The sequence below is a fragment of the Eucyclogobius newberryi genome, unplaced genomic scaffold (genome assembly GCF_026437365.1).
Source record: "Eucyclogobius newberryi isolate DKJ021-1_F unplaced genomic scaffold, fEucNew1.0.hap1 SCAF_1, whole genome shotgun sequence".
NCBI lineage: Eukaryota > Metazoa > Chordata > Actinopteri > Gobiiformes > Gobiidae > Eucyclogobius > Eucyclogobius newberryi.
The window spans coordinates 34,700,956-34,726,051 of record NW_027315723.1 but is presented as its reverse complement, the minus strand read 5'-3'; the positions used below and the strand labels follow the sequence as shown (position 1 = coordinate 34,726,051).

The window sequence follows — 25,096 nt, the reverse complement described above, 5'->3', positions numbered from 1 at the left end:
ACCACGGGAAGGAAAGAAAATGAAAGATTTCACTTTTTAATGAATAATCGTTAAATCGTGGTGTTTTTTCACACAATTATTCCAAAATTTGACACTGTGATATCTCTAATCTCGAGAGACTGAAGAACACACATTTATTCAACTAATCAAAAATCACTCATCTGAACATAGAGTTACATTTATTCCAGAATAAGAATTATTAATGGTCATTCCCGAGTAACTCCAAATGACTTTTTTTCCATTTGCTTTTAACCACGAGTTAAGAGCAGCATGTGCAGTTTCCTCCTATAGACTTCTGCTGAGGTAAAACGTCTGCTACACTAAAGTGCACCTGATGACAGGGCTCGCTCTGTGCCATTAACGCTTTTAGACGAGGCTGCAACTAAAAATAAAGAGGCTTGATTGGCACCATTTGGAAACGTAGCAATTGATTACTTACTGCTGCAACTAAGCGTTTGTACCACCACCGGAATACGAGTCGAAAGCTAAATGGAAAAGAGTGGGAGGACAACTGCTGGAACCTATAAAGTTTAAGAAACTATTGCGAGTCTTTTTTTACCGTTCACAAGACGGAATAAATGCTTTGGAAAAGTCAAAAGTCAACACACAAGAGCAACCAACATGAGTAGAGAGAGTAGTAACATATAGAGCTGTGCAGATTGAATCAAAAAAAGAAAGATATGTCAACTCAAAACAAGTATTGGTATTGCATAAATACAAGTTTTCAGATGGATCTTTTTTGTTTACATTGTTTTCCCGACACAGTTTTGGTTCAATTCATCAGCCAGCAGCTCGTCTCTATCAGCAGCAAGTTCAAAGTCAACTGTAACTGAGCTAAAGTACTGGTCATAGTTTTGAAATTTTATAGTTCACTTTTTATTTTCAGGTTGAACATTAACATCAGCGTTTTGTGGTTGGGGGTCGAGTACACCTCAGTGTCCCTGTGCAGAGTATCATCACGAAGACTCACTCAATAAAAGCCCCCTTTGCCCCTCCACTAACTATCCTAATATGGACTCTTTAATATTCTACAACATCAGAATGTTTAAAATGACAGAATCTATTTTTCCATATTTAACTGCTAATGGTTTTAAAGGACAAATATTCTGCATTATTTGTATTGTTATAAGCCTTTAGACATGCCCATGAGATACCTTTGGTATCTCATGTTTTTGTTGTTTTATAATGTTTTACCCTAACCCTAATTAACAAAAAACGCCTTGGGAGACGCCAGAGTAACCGAGCTTTGGTGCCATCTACTGGCAATTATCACGATTTGCCAGCAGAAATGCAAATGAGTCCGGCCAATGATTTATTGAAAAACAACAAGGAAGATTCTCAGTGCCACGTCACGAATGGAGAAAACGTCAGTTATCGAGGAAATTCAGAACGGAGTGTTTTTGATGCTCGAAGGAGAGGACTTTATAACCAGGATTCAACAAAGAAGTGTGAATGAAGCAGGTTTGTTTTTGACAAGGGAGCAATGAACATGGTTAAAAGAAAAGCTCAGAAAACTAAATTTTTCAGAATATGTGTAACTCTTTATATGTGCGTGTGCGTATGTATGTACGTACTGGTATATATCATTTTTTGCAGGCTTTCTCATATGAAATGCTTCTGTAATACCAACCAGTGACTTGTCATATTCAAAGTCAAAGGTGTTAGATTTGTTATTTGACCATGTCCAGCCCCGGACCAGGCTCGGCGCTGAACGTGTGAGCTTCCTGACAGTGTGAGGTGCGAGGTGTGACATGGCAGGATCACATTAGTGTAGTATGTGTCACCTCCTCAGACACGGCCGCTCGCTGCTCCGTCCTCCTGCCACGCTCTGGGACCTTCTTCTCAGAGGTCATCTCCCTCTCCAACTCATGCAGGCGCCGCTCCACGAGAGACGACACCTACTCGGGGAACAAAATGATAATGATAACAGCTAATAATTGGCAATCATCTAACATCTATTACATGTCCAGAATATATTAAATCAAATGGAAAAGTTCTAATAATCTCACAGTTGTCTAGTAAAGGAAGGCAACCTAAAAGCCAGACCAAGGTTAATATGCAGCTTGTGTGTCAACTTGTGAGGTTACATTTTTTGTTTCTGGATTTATTTTCTTAGTAGATACATTTTAGCATGCATTTTGAAGTAAACTTATGTTTTCTATTGTAAAATCAAAAGGTAGTAAAGTAAATATGACTCACTGTCCCCAACACAAAGCATGTATTCTCTAACATGAGGAAAAGGTAATCCAATATTTTGAACTTTTTCTGTCAAAGCATGTTCATCGTCAAAAGGAATTATAATCAGACTGGGCTTATTAAAGATCTGCCAATTAAAGCGTACTTTCTTTCTAACTTCAGTGGACAATATTTTGACAAAGTACATCAATGCATTACCTTTGTACTTGAGACATTGTGAGGAAACAGGAAATTGGAGGAGACTGTGACAGTTATCTTATTAATGTGACTGGAAACATTACGCTGAAGATCTGATTTCTCCGTTTAATCAGGAAGCATCAAATCTTGTCAGCGTCAAGATAAAACGTATTAAACATATCAGATGGAGCCACACACTCACCCAAGCAGAGGCGCCGGAAACGGAACTTTAATTGTTTCCTAGACATTTTTACAGCAAAAACCCATTGGTCTGTTTTAAATAAATGTGCATGGCAGGTTTTTTTTTCACCCGTCAATGGCTTTGATGCGTTTAAATCCTCAGCGCCTCTCGCTTTTCTTTTGACGTTTTGGGAAAAGAGAGCGTCTACTTAAAATGGTGGAACAGGCAGCCACAACTCACTGCTTCCTGTCTTTGTGAGGCTGTCATATGCTCAGAGAGGTTCTCCATCGCTCGCCGCGTGTCAATATCTGCCCTATAAAAAAAGACAAAATCAGAGGAGGGGAGACATTTACTCAGCACTGGAGGTTCCGAGGCGTTTTTTTTGTTTTGTTATCCTATTCCCAAAAAGCACTAATAAAAATGAATGCATAATGCGAAGCTACTTGAAATAATTATGCAGACAGAGGGCTTTGAGATACAGAGGAGGGTCAGCAGCGTTGTGAGGGGCAAGGATTTTAATAACAGCAAAATGTCAAATTCTAATGGGCGGTAAGACGATATACGCTGCCTCTTGACTTTCAAAACTATCTGAATAACTGAAATACCATAACTTCATCAGCTTTGTTCGGGATAAAGAGTTGATAATTTTTGCCACCTAGTTAAAACAATACTTTTGCTTCAACGTGCACTTTTAACTTTTCTGGTTGAGGGTCCGCCACCTGCTTGTGTCCAGCTTTTTCCGGGAAGTTCTACGCGCTATGACATTAAACATAATCTCCATGGAGACAAGCCCGTGCCGCCATCTGGCCGAGGTAAAAGGCAGATCTGTGCAAAGGTGAACCCGCCCACAGTGAGAATGCATGTTTTTCAGGGTATTTTTCAGCCATAAAACCACGTGTATGTGAATAAATGCAAAATAGATACATCTAATGCCATATTGTGGAAAATTCCATGCAATGCAAAAACATCTTTATTACGACAAGCAGGTGGCAGACGTCTCACCTGAAAAGCTACATGCAAAAAGAGCCGCGTGAAAATAAAAATAAAAGAAACGTGCAATGTAATCGTCTCATAATTGAACTTCAAACACATTTAGAGGTAGGTTTTAGCACAATTTCGATTGACTGCCATAAAACTGCCCAAAAAAATACAGCATTTTTGTCAATATCGTACATCCCTAATTGCAAAGAAGCTCCAAAATCAATATCACTGAATGTAAAAATATACTTATAGACCTATGCACAAATAGCTGTGTGTCTTAAAATTGTAGATTGTATGTTATCAGCTATTTTGGACAGAATGCAATACATCCAAACACAAACAATACCTGTTTCTCCTGAGAATTTCTCTACCCAGGTCATCTGCGAGTCTCTGCTGGTCACTACGGAGATCCCGCAGGGACTGGTGTAAAGTGTGAACCTACACCAGAAAGAAGGGGAATACAAATCAGGCAAGTAAAAAGAAGTCTGTAAAAAGGAATGTAGAAGGGGCATCAATTCTAAAAGGTAGAATTCAGCAGATGAGGACTTAATGCAGCCTTCCCCCTGGTGGTAGAAACTAATACTACCTGAATAAACATGCTTCCTCTCACCTCTTCTCCATTCAGCCGTGCATCCTTGAAGCGAACACTTGAGTGGGACCTCCTCCTTCTTTCTGGAGAACTCCTATAGTCTCTCAAGGGAGAAGTAGGTTGAAAACGTTGACTCTCTGGAAAAATAAGAAAATCAACGCATTCCATTGGCACAAAAGTACAAATAAGCTTACGGTAATATAAAACGATATTGCGAGTACAATATAAGTACAATACAAAAAAGCAAACAATGGCACCATAAAGCTTTTTGTACCCGATTCGGAGTAGCGATCTAGGTCGCTGGTGTGAAGAGGCGAGGCTGAAGCAGAGGCACTTTTGGTCCCGTTGCGCCCGCTCTGCCGCTGGGCCTGCAGCTGGCTGATCGAGTCCTCCAAGTTTTCCCTAAGCTGAGGTCAAATATAAATGAGCACACAGTGTGTTGAAGGAGCTCGGGTCACATTGGACAATTGTTAGTTCATTTTATGGCTTGGAATTTAGGGAAGTGTACTCAAATTAGAGACAAATTTACAGCAATAAGACAAAGGCTAGATAAAAATGACTTATATTTTTGGTTGGTTGTAGTTTTGAAGGATATGCATTGAGGCTCATTGTACTACAGCACAACATTATAATAGGCGTGTGTTTTCTCACCAGAGCCATGGTTTCAGCTTGGTCGTCTGTGTGCTCCCTGTACTGACCCAGCATACGGTCCACTTTATTTAGGTTTTTGCTTGTGCTCTGCAACAAAATGGACATTGGGATTATCTTGATAGACAACATACGAAATAGTATTGCACATTCTTCACACCAATAGTATTTTGGCTTCTGCCGTCGTACCGTTAACTTTAGAACAGGCACATCAGATTGACAGGTATATATGGACACTATATGGACATAGTGGACCCAAACTGTGTAACTTATAGATGACATTTTTTGTGCACTGTTGAATTGAATTTTGGAGACGTTATTTAGAAAGCCATTTGAAGAGAAAATGCATTTTTGAGTGTCCAAAAATAAAGCGCCATACAAATCCAATGCACTACTATAATTATTGACTAAAAAATGAACATCACATCTAGGGCTGTCAAGATTATTAGGTTAATTGATCATTGTCAAAGGACACAATATAACTGTAAGAACCAATTTAAGAAGCAAAATTACTTTTGTTGGTTCAATATACATCCCAAAAAAGAGGCCTAAGTGTAAAGAATTGTTTTGTCAACTTTCTTTTCTCTTTCAGAAAGTTAAATTTTGTAAAGCTGTTCACAAACTTAAGGAATAGTAACATGTTAGACAACGAGAATGAAAGAAAATTCAAGATTCCACTGTTTTTATTCCCACAATAATCATAACACTAAATTCCGACATCGTAACATCCCCAGTTACATCAAGTAGGCAAGGCAAGTTTATTCGTAGAGCACAATTCGTACACAAGGCAATTCAAAGTGCTCAAGTACACAAAAGAGTCTGAAATGGTTCATATGGCACTAACATGTCCGAGATGTACTTTGGTGTTAGGCCATGGAGAGAGTAGTACCCGATACATTTACACAGCCAAAAAACAACAAACTAGAATAATTTAACAACTCAATAATCACTTTTTGCGCACATGCCGCTGTGGACAGCGGCATGTGCGTTTACATGTCCAAGAGAAATCTGATTACGGTATAATTTAATGTGTGGATTTGTGGAGTTTTAGAGTAACGTTTGTATTTTGAAGACAAGAAGACTCTTTAAAATACAAGTATAATTTTCCTTGTCAAACCTCCTCAGGAGTGAAGAAGAAATCGGATTACTTAAATAAGGTGACAATTCAGTAATCTGACAAGTCCATAATTCGGGTGATAATCAGATGTTTTGTTAGCCTGTAAACATGGCCAGTGCTGTGCTCCAGTGAAGTAAAGACAATACCTGTAAAGTACTCGCTAAAGTGCTGATCTTGTCGGAGATGTCTGCATCTGGGACATCTCTTGCTCTTCCTCTGTCTCTGCTCCGTCTTCGGCCCCTTGCCTTGTGTCCTCGGCCCCTCTCAAAAGTGTCCGATTCACTGGACGTATTCATACTGAAGGACATCCCAAGTAAACGTGAAACAAAGTACTTTTTCCACGCTTGAAGTTCATCTAATCGTCCATGCTAGTTCCTGGACGGAGCGATAATCGTTTTAACCCACAAACAGCACAGGATTTCAACTTTCTTCCCCAATTCTTTTGGTGTTGTCATTGTAAACAGACAAACCAACATATCCATTGCCTTCTTCAGAGTTAAAATACCTCTAACGAATAGTAAACATGACGTTATCTTGTATTTTCTCAGCTTTATTTTACATCACAGATCGTTGTTGTTGTTGCTGTGGGCGATGATCCTCCTCGCGTTAGCAACAAGTGGCAGAAGCAAATCTCCATCGGTGTTAGCGAGCTAGCTCCAAGGCTAACTATTCTTCTTTGTGGAAGAAGTTTGAATAAAACAACAGCATAAACGCCTCAAACCCATAAAATGGAAGTTATTTGCGAAGCAGTCGGAGTAACAAAGGGATAAAGGTGCAGCTGATTCTTGCAAACCAAACAAACTCCTTGCAGCTTCACTCTGCGCTATGGCAACTCAAACTAGCCGCGTCTGAGCAGCTAAACAACCGTCTACGTACGCGGCCGCAAAGCCCGACGGGAAATGTAGGCGGCGGACAGCGGCAGAGTGTTGGAATTTATGATGTGTGAACTACATTGTCCAAAAAGTACCAATGTGCGCCACTGTTGCCGCCGCTGCTTTTCTGAAAGTATGGAAACAGCAAACAAGTCATTTTTAAATACTGTCTAACTCTATTTATACATGTTAACTTGTTTTTTTGCATAACTTTATTTTATCATGGTTTATATGTTGTTATTATTATTTATTCGTAATATATTTTTTGCGCCACATCGTCGATTGTGTTCACTGTCAATGGCAATATATTTTACTATTATTATTTTAATGATTATGATTATGTATTAGGATTATGACCATTATAATAATACTAATTATTATTATTATAATTATTATTATGGAGAAGAAAAAGAAAGAGAAGAAGATGAATACACGTGAGGTAGGCCTAAAAACAAAGAAACAAAAAACATTGTTGTCCTTTTACTTTTAGTGTCCTAAAAAACGATCATATTATTTTATTGCATTATTTTAATTAATTGAATGTAATGTTTTCAAGTTAAGGGATGAAAAACTACTCTCTAGCCTACAATTAATGTTAAGTGCATTGCCCCCCGCTTGCCAGACACATATTAATTTAATTGCCACCTACTAACAAAGTTACAATATACTTTTTGTCATTTGGATGTTCATCCCCAAGCCCAAAAGCCCACCCTCCCTCACTAGAAGACCACCTCCAATCCTCCTCGAGATGCAGCAGCAGCAGCTCTTTCAACAGCATCCCACCTCCAGATCCTCTCAGACCCTCTCAGACCCTCTCAGACCCTCTCAGGGCCGGGCAAAATAAACTACTCACTCGCTTCCACTACTTCCACGTGGCAAGTCAATCCCAGTGGACCTTTGCACACATCGGGGACATCGGAGTTGACCAAAGGACCATTTCTTTATTCATCTGGGTGAAACTTCCCTGTGAGGTATGCAGGTGCTGTTTGCGCGCGTCTTGTTTGCGCTGGTGACGCTGCCCGTGTGCGCTGCGGCCGAGGAGAATGGAGCGTGTCCGGAGTCGTGCGAGTGCGAGCCCGGGACGCACAAGGTTTACTGCGTCGGCGTCGATCTTCTGCCCCGGTTCCCAGCGAGCACGGAGAACCTGTGAGTAGGCGAACACGTGCAGAAGTCATGCGTCTGGGTTTTCTGTCGCGCGTTCTGAAAGTGCTCTTAAACCCAAAGGAAAAAGCCATTATAATATCATGAATATTCCACAAAGTGCTCCCGGGAGGACTGTGTCAGATGTCTCCCGTGTTAAGCAGTTATTCCCTTTAAGGTACATTTGTCTTTTGAGCTATTATTAATATGGAAGAGAGTCAGAGTGGTGCCCTTGGAAAGGTAGAGGATAACATCATTTAATGGCTGCAAAAGCTGCAATGTAAGTTTTAGAGGTGGGCCCATGTGGGAGGACTATAAATGTTATAAAGTTAGATGTGTTAGGAATTGCTTTGAACTTTCTAGTGAGAATTCCACAGAAAATATAGCCTAGTTTTATTCGTTTTTTCATTATTATTAAAAATAATTTGGGGAAAATAAGATAAGATAATCCTTTAAATGCACATACTCTTAAAGCATTGCATTTGGTTGTAAAAAATACATTTTAATTACATTATTGATGCCTACCTAGATAAGTATATCAATAAAGCACAGCGGGGTTTTTTACCGTTCACCCAAGCCAGCATTAACACGAGTGGGTTATTTTGACGAAAATGAATGTCTGGTTATTGTTTTGCAATAATGATATTCAGACAATATTTTAACAGTGCATCGGGAACGTGCTCAAATCTCAAATCTAGCTAAATGTCTTTGTTCAGGTTCAAGTATCGCATTAAATGTGAATGGGCCATACAATGAAATGCAACAGTGCAGAAATATCACGTTTACACTTTTTGAGGTCATTTTGTGTTAGTATAAATAATTATTATAGTCTGTATTCTTGATATTCCAATAGCAACTGTGATATTATACATTATCAATATATTTTCCACTTTTATATTTGTCTTTATTTGTACATGTTAATTCCTTCCGCAGCCTCTTCTGAAGCCACATGCAGCTCTGCTTACAGTTACACACATTCATTTATGCAAAGATTCTTGCAATCACAGTATGGAACATCAATATCAGGGAATGGATCAAAAGACCAATCTGCAGATTTATGTTTGCACACTGCACATAATTAAGATAGAGAAAGACACGCGCTAATAAATGTCATTTTTGATTACAAAAAAATGATCAAATACACAATAATATTTTTTCTTTCTTTCTTTCTTTTCCACTTTTCCGTTACTGATTTGCCTAGATGATTCCACAGTATGGCATTAAACGTATATCTATCTCCATGGTGGCTGCTTCTTACTTGATTATTCGACTATAACTGTTATTTCATTGTAAATCGAGACTTTTTATCCGATTATAGGTTGAAATGTTTTTATATGGGGCTTATAGATAAAAAATTATTACAAATAAAGTGTCTCATTGATAAATAGCTGAAATACTAATATTTTTCAGACTATAAGTCGTATAAGTCGCACCAGCAAAAACATGCATAATAGAGAAGAAAAAAACATATATAAGTTGCACTGGAGTATGAAATGCGGTTGCAATTTCAAGTATGCAAGTATAAATAAGTATAAGTCGCACCCCGGCCAAAACTATGAAAAAAGGTGCGACTTATAGTCCGGAAAATACGGTAGTTATAATGTTTTGACATTTTCACTTAATAATGCCACTGTCTTTGTTGTAAAATGTCTTTTGGCATTTGTTTAAGGTGTTTTTTAGAAATAAAAACACATGTACATGATAAATAGACACCTTTAATGCCATGTTGGGGAACATCCCGGACAAAACAAAACATTAACCTCTCCACAGAGATAAGCAGGTGGCAGATCCTCCACTAGAAAAGTTACACGTTTAAGTGTATCCATCCCTGGCACTTAAACAGACAGACTGTGGGAGAGTGATGGAAGTCGTGATGTAATGTGTCAAGGTCACTTCTGAAAAATCCCACAGATCTTTTACGCTTCTTAAATTGCTCGAGTGCAGAGGAGACCTATGGAACAGCGCGTGATCAGTTTGCCCCGGCCTTGAGTGACGGAAATATGTGCCTTTTACTGTGGCACAATTAAAAAGGAATGCTGTAGCAATGAGCTTTACACTGACAATCGAACATTCTTGGGTGTTTAATCAGATGGGGAACTTTAGTAGCGTCCATCACATGAAATTATCTCCCAATCGCTGCTTCAATTCAAACATCCACGTGCTCCAGTCCTTCAGCACATTCCTGCTCAGACTCCAGCGGACAGTGTGTGATAAAATGTGAATATATGAGTATATTTCTGTGATGTATTTTATCTGCATAATAGTGATATTTTATCTGCATCATTAGTCTAAGAGAAGAACGGGTGTGTGACAGCATTTGTTTGTGAAGGGGTCGTAAAGATGGGCCAAAGGATGTTGCCCCAGAGGGGGGGGAGTTGCACCCCCCCTTGCAGGCTTTATCTCTACGGAAAAATACCAAGTGCCTTGATGTGAGGCTGACCAATGAGAAATGTGACCCGCCTATTCCAGAATATCTAATAAAACCAACCAGCATGGGAAAAAACGAGGTGAGACGCGGGGTTGAGACGCAGGAGGGTCAGCCAGGCTCCTTACAACGGCCTGGCTGACACAGTCCCCGCGTTTTCTCCCATGCATGCCACACAAATGTCTGATGTTTCTGTGTCGTTTCATATTCTAAGTTGAATTGTGTTCTCAATGTGTTAAGGAATAGCATCGGGTGTATGTCTAATTCCATGACACAGTGCCACCTTGCACCAGGCTGCCAAAAACACATGGAATAAAAACAAGCTAAAAAAGAGCTGAAAATAGATGTGTTTTGAGGCATGACAATTATAAGTGGCATAGGTTTGGGCAGGAGTAACACCGAAGATTTTAGAATAGGCTTTACCTAATCTCTCTTTTGGAAAATACGGAATAATGGCTGATAGACTGAGAAACACCCCCTTCTCTTTTACTTTGCCGGCCTCACCACATAGTCTGGTTATTGTAGCCTCCTGTGGATGTAGAGAGGAACAGATGATAGCACAGGGACTGTACATCATTGGTGAATAGTCTTTTTTGGACCACAGACCTCATGCAGCCCCATACACAAGAACATATATATATACATTATTTAAAACCTGCCAAAATGAAAAGATAATTTTCAATTGCTCCAATCTGGGTAAGACCCACGATGCTTTCAGTGTCTGCACATTCTATATGATTCTATATGATTGTTTATGTTTGTGAGTGAGAGAATTGGTTCTTTGTAAAGGTGGGTAATACATAAAATTACAAATTGAAAAGGGTCATATATTGTTTATCAAACCAAAATGAGCTAATTGGTAGAACAAATTTATGTAATCTTTCAAACAAGAGTAAAAATTGAGAGTATTTTTCATATTTTCATATATTTTGTCTTTTACTTTCACCTTTGTTTTGCCTATTTCTAAATCTTATTGTCAATATTGCCCACCTCTTTAGTCGTTGCTGGGCTTATAGACTTAAAGAAGAGCTCATTCCATTCACATTATTATTCCTGTGAGTAGTCTCGATGGTGGTGCGTCAGAGCCACCTCCTCTAAATAGACAAAGTTGTTTTGCTCAGGGGATAGGGCTGGCCGATATTTCCAAAAATAAATATCCCAACACATTTTTTGTAGTATCCCGATAATGATAGTCAGACAGACATGATGTAAATTCAAGAGAAATTTGCTGAAACACGTCTTAAAATGTATTCGTTGAGTTTAATTATAAGACAAATGGGACATGTCTGTAAAATTAAACACAGCGGTGCAGAGAGATCCCTTATTTCAAGGTTTACAACGTTTTTATTTATTTATATCAGCTCTTTTGTTATACTTCTGTGCCTAGTCGTTGTTGCAACCCTGGAATTTCTCCATTGTGGGACAAATAAAGTTTCTCTTATCTTATCTTGTCTTATCTTTTTGTAAATGTATTTCTATAAAAGATATTCGATTCAATTGTTGCCTGTGTCTTCAAAACAACATCAACTAAAATGTGATGTATTGTCTAGCCCTACGCCGTACTTGTGTCACCGGAGCTGCAGAAGTGGAACGCAAAGCACAAACTCTCCCGGCCACGTCTGGGTGATGCGTTCAAATACAATATTTACCTTCTGCCGCTCATTTCTCAAAGAGTCCCATTTGAGAATAATTAGGAGAGAAAAAGACTTCAAGGAGAAAGGAACAAAAACAGCTATTCTCGTTTCAATCACCTCAGAATTGTAGGATTGGCGTTTAAACATCTGATATCTCATCTCTGCTGCGTGTGTCTCACAAAGGCTGTAACTAAGGCGTAAATACTGTGAAGTAATGTGGTAGCTTAAACGAGAACAGACGAGTGCAAGGATTGATTGTAAAATAACTGCTGGACGTGTAAAAAGGAAGAACTGCTGTGGTCTCATTTTTCCCCCCAGATTTTAATTTGCTCCTTAAGATCACACGTAGGAAAGTGTTCTGCTGGTACTCTTCATTATGAGTGTGAGATTAGATAACAGAAAAGCTTGAGGAAAACTGGTGTAAAGCTGGTACCTGCCCGTAAACTAATGTGGCATAAGCATGTGACTTTAATGAAAACAGTGGTTAATTTGATCACACAGTAGCTTAGACCAGGGGTGGGCAAACTGCGGCCCGCGGGCCACATGTGGCCCGTTTGTCTTTATAATCCGGCCCGCCAAACATGCCAAGTAATATTTCCAATTTTTTTTTTACCCTTAGGCATCTGTCTACACTTGTATCCTTAATAAATATGACGTGAAATGGTTAAATAGCCTATATTCGACAGAAAAGTGATATTTTATTTGATATTACATTTTTTATATACATTTTGTAATGATCGCGGGCCGGCCCTGGATTCGAATATGGCCCTCGAGGAAAAGAATTGCCCACCCCTGGCTTAGACAAACAAAAACATGATGGAACAACTAGTCACTACTGCAGTGTCAGAATACTTTTGAACGGCCACTTCGTTTAGTATGTAGCCTCTTAAAATCCCTATTGTTTTTTTAACGAAAACAATGGGGATTGACCCAAATTGTAATCAGTGTGAGTACATATTCAGAATACAAACTGCATTCTGGCACATTTACTCTTTCATTTGGTACTGTTAAGATTACAGTTACTTTCCTAAAATCAAAGGAATACATTGTGGTATTTGATCATGAAATGTAAGCGTCGAACTCCACTGACTTTATGAGAAAAGAAGAAAGTTCTGCTCTTGTTGTGTTGAGTGCATGTATGTTTTTTACATCTCTGAACGCATAACAAATGGAACAAAGGGTGGTTTTGAATACTTTGTGGTCTTTTTGCAGGAACATTTTAAGCAACCATAAGTATTCAGGATACAGTACTTTGATTGGACCATGTAATAGAATATGTTACAACAAGTACTTTTCCCAACACTGTTTAATAATATAGGCTGTATTTCTAGAATTTGATGATGTCATAAATTCATCCACATGTTGAACTATATCATTATTTGCTTGGGATTGGATCTACAAACTGGCTGATCATATGAAGACATTTTAATTGACAATTTGATCACAATTTTGGCATTTAGAAATACTGGCACCACTTTATGAAGCCAGTGTGAAAATCGTAGTGCTATTTTTGTCTGTTTTGTGGATTGTATAGATATTAACCTTAAAAATTCAACAAATCTTCAAACTAACAGTTTAAAAGCAAATGCTACTATATTCACTGTAAGTCTGCACTGTCCTCCTGATTAATTTGAAAACTATAAGGATTAAATAATGTTCTGATATCACCTGAATGCATCGGCTCAATCTGCAGAAACAACATTAGCACTTGCTATATATAAGTATGATATAATAAATGACCAATAAGCAGCTTTCCAGACGCTCAAAGAACCTTTACAAGTTAATTTCACTCAGTAGATTAAATATAGCTGTAGAGAAGAACACAGACAAGAGAAACAGTGTGTGAGAAACAGACACAGACAAACTAAGAATGAAGACACGACAACAGCCTCATTTAAAGGTCAGAGTTGGGATTAAAGCATCGACCTTCCTGTTCGTGGACATTTCTCCATTTGTTTCAGTGCGAATAGAGTCGCCCATAACCGCTCTGACCCATCACGCTTGTCATTAAACATCAAAAACAAGCCTGTTCCCAAAGATCACCACCACAGCCTGTTGTAGATCCAATACCAACACCATTTTAAACGATGCGGCTTCTCCCCACTTCAAACTCAATTTAAGCCCTGTTTGTTTACACGTTTCCATCTCAAACTTAAGTGGGTTTGTCGTCGGGGGTTGAACTCGCCATGCTCCGGCCTCGTCTCTTTTAAGTACAGCGGCGGCGGCGGCGTGGGGGTGTCAGGCCTGCTCTCTGTTGCCGTGTTTGTTTGAGCTTGTCAGACGCCGTACGCTGCGCTCGCCAACGGGCTAACCGACCCCCGCGGCTGAACGTGGACTTGGCCCTTTGTTTCCCCTGATCAGGCCAAGGTGCACACACATTGGTGGCTTTGCGTTAGCACGTTTTTTGTATTTTGCACCTGGTTCTGGGTTGCGAGCGTCAGAATGGGCACACGATGTTTGAAAAGGGGATGATGGCTTCAAAAGAGAACATCGCATTGTAGTTTCACGCATGTGGCTGGCATTTTTGTGAGGGAAAAGTCACATTTGAAACCATCTAGGCATGTTTTTCTGAATTTAGAGTTAACTTAACCCAAATTTTTGTCCTCCTTTGGTTTAATCCTTGTTTAGATCTAGAATAGCACTGGTGTGGTGCTGTTTTAGACCGGGTTTAGCTTGTTGAGACCTAGAATAGTTCTGTTTTTGACCAGGTTTAGATCTCATGGTGCTCGGAAGGCCACATTTTATTTTTAGCAGGTATGTGGGGTGAAAGGTTTGAGAACCACTGATCTAGGCGAACGTGTCAGCCAATTTTTAGTACTGTCATAGGATAGTTAGGGATGTTTTTGGTTTCGATCCAATGCCAAGTAATGCATTGATCTGATTCCGATACCATGCGTTTTGAAACATCTTTACTCAACTACAACTTGAACTGGTCCAAAAAATAAATATATGTGCAGATGACCTAAAATATAAACAATGTATTTCAAAAATCTGCAATTCTGGAGAAAATTTCTCCAGAATTGCAGATTTTTGAAATACATTGCAAATATTATACCCATAAGCCTACTTAACATTTAATGTTAAGTAGGCTTATGGGTATAATATTTGCAGGGAGATGATACATTTTGATACCTCAGTCTGTATAGACATGTATCAATACTCATCACTACTTTAGGTACTTTAGGATGTAAAATGTTTCTGCTACAGCTAAATAAAAAGGGCTGATGTATGTTGACAGGGCTAGAGCTAATGCACGTAGTATACAAGGTCACAATTGTCAGTTTGAGGGTATTTTTGTTAAATGATTTACTCTTTTAATTAGGTAACGTAAGAGCAGAGTTTACTATCCAGTGAAAGCGAGTGGGCCTTTCACTATCTCTTTGTTTTGTAGTTGCTAAATAATTAGGTGGACTCTGTGGGGCAGATAAGAGTGGTGTCCAGCACATTTTCTATATTTCTTGTTGAGTCTACAGGCCCATTCGAACCTTTGTTCTTCCCATCTCTTTTTGATTATACAATTCCGTACTTAAGTAGAACAAGTCCACATTTATATTCAATCGTAAATGTACACAGACTTTCTGCCTTAGTCGGGAAGCCTGGTCTGACAGAATGTGATTGTTTGTATTAGAGTGAAGTTAAGGCATTTTAGTCATGCCCAGTTTGGACCTGGTGTCATAAATCTGTCCTAAATCTGTACAGGGTTAGAATTTACTTAGTTGAGAATAATTCCTGGTTTTACTCAATGTTTTTCTTTAGGATTAGGCTTGGACTTTTATTTTAGGGGCGTGTCCAGTCTTGGCACTAGGGCCAGCCAATTGTCTTTGGGTCAGAGTTAGGCCTGGTTCTGATCATTTTGAGAATTTAACTCTCATGTCAAATTCCCCTTTTTTGTTGTAATCGGATGCTTTTTATGTAAAATTACACACACAAAAAAAGGTTATTTACCACCTATATATTTCCTTCAGCCCCTCTAAGTGCGGTGGACAAACAGATTCAGGTGTGGCTTGTCCCCCCCTCGGGCTTTCCTTAGAAACGCCCCTGTTGTATGGGTCTTGCTTGGAGTGCAAAGTTTGTCTGTAAACCTACTTCAAAATAGAGTTAGTTTAATTTAAATATGTAACTTCTGCTGGAGGACAACTGCTTGTTTTCACCCGTATGGCATTAAACAAACCCATCTTGTATTTATTCAATTACAGGAGTTGTTAATGCAAAAATAAAAATAATGCTGCAATTTCATTTGTCTCTGTGCACAGTAATCCAGATCAAATTATGTTTTATTCTTTCATGTTTTGCTTGTGTTTACAGATATCTTTGGGAGACACATCTTCATTCGGTGCCGACAGACGCTTTCTCACACATGGTCAACATTTCCTGGATGTAAGTTTCCTTAAGATGCCTGGTAATCAGCGGTGCTCAAAGACTCTCTCCGTCTCCCCTCTTTTTATACCTGTCCCTCTCCTCGCGTGGCGCTGAAAACCCGGACCCCCCCTCTCCCGTATCTCCGGCCCCTGCTCCAGACTCTCCCTGATGTGGTCTGGTCACTATCAGTGCTGGCTCACAATCACAGCTGGAAGCGCTAATGCGTTCCTTTGAGAGGAATGTGGCCCGTCCAGCCGCAGCGGCGCTCGGACACGGGCGGGGGATTTGAGCAGTGTTTTTTGTGCTGGGCGCTGACTGGAGGAGAGGTAAAATATACATTGAGCCTCTCTGGGTGAATGTCATGCAAGAAAGACAGCTCGAGTGGAGGAGGTTTTGTTGGCCGCAAAAAGCTCTGGTCTAGTTCATCGGCCAGATTAAACGATGGATTGATTCAGAAGTGAAATAGTTGACTTTGTCTCTGTATGTACGCAGCGAATTTGGTAAAAGTAAAGCAGTATTATTGTAAATTAATATCAGCTTTGTCTAGGCCCACTTGGATATTACTGAAGCTCTGTGTTACCATAACTGCATGTAAGACTTCCTTAACTTAGCTTTCTGCTTCTGCTTCTGCTTCTGCTTCTGCTTCTGCTTCTGCTTCTGCTTCTGCTTCTTCTTCTTCTTCTTCTTCTTCTTCTTCTTCTTCTTCTTCTTCTTCTTCTTCTTCTTCTTCTTCTTCTTCTTCTTCTTCTTCTTCTTCTTCTTCTTCTTCTTCTTCTTCTTCTTCTTCTTCTTCTTCTTCTTCTTCTCCTTCTCCTTCTTCTTCTTCTTCTTCTTCTTGGTCTTCTTCTTGGTCTTCTTCTTCTTCTTCTTCTTCTTCTTCTTCTTCTTCTTCTTCTTCTGTGTTTTATTGGTATCCAAGTGTTACATTATCGTTACCTACTGTAGTTGTACGCCTGAGACTATAGAGACTTTAGACTTTATTCTACATTTATTCTTCTATATGTTGGTTGGTGGAAGAATAAGATATAAAATGACTAGACTAAGGCCTTGATCGAAATACAACTCCAGTGGTAAAAGGCGCTGTACCTGATCGTTATGTGTAAACTAGGTCATTTTAAACTCTGTGCAGAGGTCCACGTGTATCACTGTCTTACGCATTCTCAGCTTGCAAAGTTCATTTCAAAAGCACTTTTCACACTTTTCTGAGACCAGAGCGAGTTTTGCCGCCACGATAAAGCTAACAAACATTAACGACATACTTCCTGCTTCTTGAGAGAATAAACCGCTCCATAATTAGATGTAGAGAAAACGGTGTGATGTCATAGATGCTTTTACAATATATCTGCACTGGGACATGCAGATTTGACTTTATTACAGGAGTTCGAAACAATATGTTCACACTTGGATTCCAAATGAACATCAGGTTTAAACTGGGGACATACACTTGCACTTGACCGGGACTAAACCAGGACTATACAGGACCAAACCAAGTCTTCATCAGGACTAAACTGTGTTCAAACAAGGAGCAAACAATGGACAAGTCTTTAACGTTTTTCAAATCTGTGTGAAGTTGGATTTAATGTGACATTGTAAAAGGCATAGTACTTTTACTGCATGTCAAATGAAGTACAACAACAACAACAACAACTATTAAATACATATTCAGAGATGTTCACAAATCTATAACTGCAATCTCATGTCAATCTTGAAGTTTTTGTGACTGTAAGTTTGAAGTCACTCATCCCAGTTTCTACCTGTTTTCTCCACATTAAAATGACTCTTCACAAATGATGATTTAAAGTAGTTTAGAAACTATCAGGATTGATGATTGAAGCATCACGTCCTCGAAGCTCTCCACACTTTATCCCCAGTTACGCTCCACCTCCAGATGTCAGTCAAATTCCTGAATTAGTGGTTTATTTTGTGAAGTACCTCCCTAAGTACTCTAAGTAATGGTGTACATGCATGTCTTTTCCCTAATAACTCCTCACTTCAACACGACCCGTTGCTAAGTTCAACGTTTATTTAATGAGCCGGCCGTTTCTGGAGTAATAACAAGTGCACTGAGGGTGACTGATGACTGGGTAACGTATATGAGCGCTGCATACCTGAAAAATTGCCCCCGACACAGCGGCTTCAGACAAGGTGGGCTGATAAAGCCAGGAAAGAGTAACCAGCACATACAAAAACACTTCTTAGCTTTCCGTTCCCCCATTAACCCTAAACAAGCGCTCCATTCTCGCCCCTCGTGCGGTTCAAGCGACATCATGTGGCGAATATCACTTGATGTTCTCGCACGTATGTGTTTATTTGTTTTCAGATACATCTCGGTGGACACGACGCTGGAGAGACTGGAAACTCACTCCTTCTCTGCGCTGAAGAAAATCGCCCACATGTGAGTAACTGACAGAACACACTTTAGTGGCCATCATTGATTAAGCCACTGCGTTTGCTCGCAGCAGATAAAGAGCGTTTGGAATCTTCTCTTTATCGAATGGTAAAATGGCCATCGTGCCGCGGGTTGGAGATCGAATTCATTTGGTGGTAAAAGTTAAAGGGCTGTGTAACTTTTCTTTGAGGTCCGTCACCCTTCTCGTTATTGGTTTGCTTGTATGGCATTAAACTCATTTGTCTTGCATTTATTCAATCTCAGGTGTTGTTATTGGCAAAAAAACACATTGAAAATAATGAATTCTTACCGTCTCGCTTGTAACTTGTCCCGGATGCATCACCTGCTTGTCTCCATGGATATACATGTGTTTAACGCCATATTGTGGAATATTTCAGGCAAATAAAATGACAAGCAGGCGTAAGACCCTTCACCAGAAAAGTTACACCAATTATTTAATTATGCTAAAGGCCTAAACAAGCTGTTATGTTTAGTGTAATCAGGGAAAAAAGTGAGTAGCTTCAGCCAAAATCATGCTTTCAACAATACTTACCTCTCAAGCTCAAAACATTCTGTTACACCGGCTGATGTCATAAGGTGGTGTTCTCTGATTGGCCCATTCTAAACTCGTCATCCTGTTTTAGATCCAATCGGAAAGACAAATGTTAATGTTAAGGTAGACTTAATCATCCACATTTGTCCTAAACTCAACCCCAGCACATTAAGGCCAGTTGGATACAAAAGAAGAAGAAGAAGAAGAAGAAGAAGAAGAAGAAGAAGAAGAAGAAGAAGAAGAAGAAGAAGAAGAAGAAGAAGAAGAAGAAGAAGAAGAAGAAGAAGAAGAAGAAGAAGAAGAAGAAGAAGAAGAAGAAGAAGAAGGAGGAGGAGGAGGAGGAGGAGGAGGAGGAGGAAGAGGAGGAGGAGGAGGAGGAGGAGGAGGGGGAGGAGGAAGAGGAGGAGGAGGAGGAGGAGGAGGAGGGGGAGGAGGAAGAGGAGGAGGAGGAGGAGGAGGAGGGGGAGGAGGATGAGGAGGAGGAGGAGGAGAAGGAGAAGACGAAGTTTGATGATGTTGATTATACGACATAAACATTTCACTGCTGTTTGGTCACGGTGTCATTAATCGCAAACAATCAATCAATTGTGATGTTGTTTGAGCAGGATCTTGGTCAGTAGAACCTTCTAGATCAGTCACACTGGGGGTCTGGACAAAACTATCCATCCCCGGATTAATTGAAAAGAGTTCCGAACAAGAATGTGTGAACTTTTGTATTTTATGACCATAAGATGTGTATTAAAAGAAGTAAAACCAATAGTTACAGGTTAAAAAAAGGAGTGTCTGGGAGAAAAGGGTTGTTAATTAAACACAGAGATGGAGGCTTTTTCTTTTATGTTGTGAGTTTGAAAAGGAATGATTGAAGTTCATTCTTTAGAGTCTTCTCATTCTTTTCTGGGGCTTCTTTCCAATTTGAGGACTTTCCAAGTGTTTGAAAATGTACTAACCTTTCTCTTTTTTTTACCTTGAATGTTCCACGTTATGGCACTAAACCTATAAATCTGACATATTCAATTCCAGATGTTTTTAATGCTAAAACTCAAACTTGACAAACTTACAGAGCAGTCTCACCTCTCCATAGACCTCAGCTGTTCATTGCCTTGTCTCAATGGAGAGAGTTTAATGCCATACTGTGGGACTTTTCATGCAAAGTCATAACATGTACCTTCCTCCAGAAAAGTTGCTGAACGACCTCTAAAAGGCACAAAAAATCCCAAAAGAAGTTCCACAGAAGTTGAACTGTGCCAGTGTGAGAGGCGCGCTCTTCTGACTGAAGCGTGCAAATTGCCTTGATTCATCCCTCTTCATGTGTGCGAGACTCACTTACTCTGCATTTTGATCTTAATTATCCCTGGTTTTTAGTGTCTCTCCCTATTAGTCGGCTAATTCCAGATTTCAAAACACAGACTCGGTGGGTAACTCGACCCGCTTGCCCGGTGGTTGTGTGCGATCCAGAGGTGTATTTTGGATCTCCGGGGCCCATTTGCCGGTGATTGGTGTGGTGCGGTGCCATGCAGCAGATAATGGCATCTCTCTCAGGTTTCCCTCAGGGTCAGACACAAATTAATGCTACGCTTCCTGTTGGCGGAGAGGCCGTCGGCAGCTGTGGGGCTCCGGCTGCGTGCTGCTAAATCGCCAATTTAAAGACTTGTTACTTTTTATTTGGAAAACTGTTGTAGAAAAATGTCGGGTCTGCACTCTATCACGGAGGACAGTTCACGGAGGACAGTGTTTTGTTGGCGTGCGTTTGGTTCAGCGGTCAGATTTGAGTCAGCGGTCGCTATTGCTAGTTTGGTGGATTTGAGTTAAACGCGGGTCTTAAGGTCAGTTCAGCAAAAATAGTTTCGCCAGCGCTTGCTTTGGTTGTTGTGCCACAATAATTGTAAAGTTTATGATTTTGACACAGCCCATAATGTTATCTACTGTGATTTTTCTGACAGTAATATAATCGTAAAAACTAAAAAAATATAATAATGTGAATGTTAGAAGCCACATTACAAAGTTTCAACAATGATTACTACGTCGGCCTATAATTCACTAAAATAAAATATAGATGGAACAATATTATTTTGGGGCTCAATATTTGTATCGCATTTACTTTTATTGTGCTGAACCGTAAAATGTTTTGTTCTTGTTTGTTGTACAATAAGACACGAGCTACAGAGGATCCAATGATTTACTTCTAGGACGACTAATGTGTTTCATTCTGCTATGAATCATTCATTGCATTTCTATTTTATATTAAATATCAAACATATTGGTTTACTGGGATTGTGCTGCTTCAGAGTTATTGTGTCACTGGCATCAATTTGTTTCAATATCATCGTTTATCGGGTTATTTTCTGCAGCAGTGTCAGATTAGGCTCTGAAAACATAAAACTAAATATAAAGCGCTTTCATGACATTTATGACACATTATTTCTCTTTGTTATTCATAAAGCTGGACACATGTGATCTACAACGTGACTTAAATTGGTTAATGGCGTTCACAGTTTGATTACGTTGCCAATAATCGTGAACAATTGATAAAGCGTTGCGTTTCTTCTCACAATAATCATAACTGATATTGTTGCAACCCCTTCGCATATGAACGAATGACGTTTCTCAGTGTATACTTTCATACGGACGTGTTTGTTTTGCATGTATTCATTCACTTTTCATTTACGTGTAGTGTAAACTTGGCAAATAGTGCACATTTTTTGAAGAGGAGATTTTAAAGTGCGCTCGTTTCAGACTATTGAGCCTGACCTAGACGACCCCTTCATGCAGCCTATTATTTTAACAAAAAGTCTAAGATCTAGGTCGGATGTCGAGTTGAAAGATCAGCTTTTCTACGTGTGAATCCTAATCCTCCTGACATTTGCTTTTCCCTCATACAACAGTTTCTCTTGCTTTCTGAAGACTATTTGTAAGAGTCAAGTCTATGCCATTGCACTGTTCTCTCTAGTGAAAACATATTGAATTTATGTCTGATGTGTTAGCATGCGTTAGCTTAAGTCTTGTTTGGCGTCAAAAGAGCTTGTTCGGGGCCTTGTCGGAGCATGGATCTGGTTCACTGAGATGGTCCAGTTTTTCCAATATAAACTGTCTACGGTATTTCCAAACCCGCCAACTTCCACCACTAACAACAGTGCACCGCAGACCACACAGGCACTTGTCTTTTTTACAGTATCAGAGGAGGATTTAAGAGGGGGATTTAACACATCACAACATGCACATAAAGAGGAGAAGTCAATGTATTAGTTTTACACATTGATCTGAGCTTTACCTTCTTTAATGTAACAGTACTTTTTAAAAAACAATCAAGCCGTCTTTCTGATGTTTGTTCTTTTTTTAAGGTCTTTGTTCTTCTTAAAACCACTATTCACTTTATTCGGGAGGTTGTGTGACTTTTGCGTGGAGTTGTCGATCTCAAAAGCATATCATTTCTGTACAATATAGAAAGGGTGTGCTGGTGACTTGTTGGTGCCCACGAACATAAAAACTGACACAGTCAGTAGCAGTCAGAAGTAAAAGTCTCTACAATCCTGCATCTAAGTGAATTATCTAAAATACTCAGGCTGACAGAGTTGGATAACATTTGTTTTAATATATTTCAATAATCTACTTAATAATCTAACGTATGTGTTGTGTTGCTGTGCTGATCTGGTTCCATCACGGCTTTATTGTGTGTTGTGAGAACAGCCCAGTCAAGCAGAGACGGAAGAGTAGCAGAAATTGCTTAAATTTAAAAAAAAAATGTGAAACAGAAGTAAAGAAATGGTCTAAGAGATCTTTAAGAGTTTAAAAAAAAGTGTACTATTCAGGTAACAATTAATGTCATTGGAAAGACAAAATATTAAATGTTAGGGTTAGCCCTAACATCTAACCCTAACCCACAAATCTGAAGAAACACAAATAATGTCGTATTGTCAACATAAAGCAGGGATGTCCAAACTTTTTTCACCAAGGGCCGCATTTTGAAACTTAAATGGGGCAGAGGGCCACAAACTACTTGACAATGTTGAATTTGAACAATGTTGAAAGTGAATCATTCGAAATGTTGCATTTGATGTCATTGTGATGAGCCTCCACACCTTTAGTTTGACCTAGAACATTAATTTTAGGTTGGTATAACATCAATATGCCTGAATCTTACCAATTTCCCAGTACAAAGTACTACTTTTTGTTGTTTGGGCCAACATAGCAGGAAACTGGAGGGCCAACACAAATTGGTCTGAGGGCCCCCGGGCCCTAGTTTGGACATGCCTGGCATAAAGCTTTTGTCACTTTTAGACTTGCAGACAGTTGGAAGAGATACAGTAACTTTATAAACCACATGACACATCAAGATGGAGTAATATGACAAATTCAATGGTATTAAAAAGCTGATCAGGTAAATACAGTTAAGTAAAGTAAGTACTATCCCCTCCTCTGCAGTCCTGGGACAAAAGGAGCTCCAACACCACAGTTGCGAGCACAAACGTAAACGCTCGCACAGCCTCTGACGTCCCCGGACTCAGATGTGGCACTTGTTCTGTTCTGCTTGACTTATGAAGTGCACGAAACCACCGAGACCACCGTCTACTTGTGCTTTTGAACAGAGTTTCTTTAGAGCATGTTCAGTGTCACGCAATTGAACCTATTTATTGAGAAATTCTTGTTAAGTTATTTAAAAAAGAAAAGAATGAAACACCGAAACGGATTTACATAAAAGCTGCTTTACTAAATAGATATACAACTTTTGCAGCTGAAAAGTCACCATAGAATGTGCAAGTTAAACATTAGTTGATGTTGTTCTGGCCCAAATCACCACGAATAGTGCTTTTGACAGGAAATATATTAACTTGTCTATCGTCATAACCTGTATAAATTGGAAAAACAGACCTGATAAAAATGTTCCAAGCTGAAAAAAGGCGTAATGGCCCGATCAAACCTCTGCTAATAGCACCTTTTGAAATGATTCACTGCGTATCGGCTCCCGGTCTCTGTCTCGGCGCTTCGCATCTTTCAATATCCGTCCCTCAATATAAGTTCTGGACAGCGCTGAGATAGATTAACAGGTTTATTGGGATTCCCAGACGTGAGATATCGGACCGTATCGCTTTGACCTGCCTCTTCTGTTGTTTCAGAGAGCTGAGAAACATAAAGAGTCTGACCTACATCGACCCAGAAGCCTTCCACAACCTGCCAAGCCTCAAATACCTGTAAGACTACGACTGCTTCTCCTGCAACGTTCTCCTCAGCATGTTCACAGAGGTCCACAGCCAAGCCTCTGTCAGAGTTACGGTTTTAGAGGAGATGTTGACAGTTATGTTGCTTTTAAGGGTGCGTTCACACTCGCACAATCACCACATCAAAACTGGAACTAAATCGGGACTAGAACAGGACTAAACCAGAATGAGAATGGGTCCAGACCGAATCTACATCAGGCCCAAACCAGTGTAAGTGTAAACGCTGCCTAAATGGAAACGATTAATAGATAATAGTCTTGTTTATGTTTAGGGAATTAATATTGAAAGAGTACACTAAAAGTACATAAAATCAAATCGAAATAATTGCCCAGCCCTAAACTAAAGGGTTTACTGGTTTTATACTGTACATAATAAAAGGGTTTTGAAAATTAACACTGAATTCACACACAAAGCACATTCAAATTGGAACTAAACCTGGACTAAAACTGTAACTAAACATGGACAAGGCCAGGGCTGAAACAGACTGTAAAAACAAAACCATCAAGTCTTGACCTGAATTAAACTGGGCTCAAACCAGTGCAAAACCAGTGTGAACGCACCCGTAGCCAGACTGCAGCGCTTGTGACTTGCTGATTGCGACCGTTCCAAATTGCAATTCCGA

At 39.6% G+C, this 25,096-nt stretch overlaps 2 protein-coding genes across 2 annotated transcripts in view; one reads left to right on the top strand and one right to left on the bottom strand.

The window, feature by feature from the left end:
* LOC140359686 (centrosomal protein of 128 kDa-like) overlaps positions 1-6,443 on the bottom strand; it is a 67,899-nt gene extending 61,456 nt beyond the window's left edge. Inside the window, exons 1-7 of the mRNA XM_072444773.1 lie at positions 6,036-6,443; positions 4,776-4,862; positions 4,399-4,531; positions 4,146-4,261; positions 3,882-3,973; positions 2,795-2,867; positions 1,785-1,898 (exon numbers count right to left, since the gene is read on the bottom strand). Of these exons, the coding sequence (XP_072300874.1) occupies positions 1,785-1,898; positions 2,795-2,867; positions 3,882-3,973; positions 4,146-4,261; positions 4,399-4,531; positions 4,776-4,862; positions 6,036-6,197 (777 nt within the window). The 5' untranslated portion in view covers positions 6,198-6,443. The remainder of the gene's footprint in view (positions 1-1,784; positions 1,899-2,794; positions 2,868-3,881; positions 3,974-4,145; positions 4,262-4,398; positions 4,532-4,775; positions 4,863-6,035) is intronic.
* A 1,280-nt stretch (positions 6,444-7,723) lies between these two features.
* tshr (thyroid stimulating hormone receptor) overlaps positions 7,724-25,096 on the top strand; it is a 32,471-nt gene continuing 15,098 nt past the window's right edge. The window contains 4 exon segments of the mRNA XM_072444659.1: positions 7,724-7,907; positions 16,266-16,337; positions 18,640-18,714; positions 24,373-24,447. Coding sequence (XP_072300760.1) covers positions 7,735-7,907; positions 16,266-16,337; positions 18,640-18,714; positions 24,373-24,447 — 395 coding nt within the window. The 5' untranslated portion in view covers positions 7,724-7,734.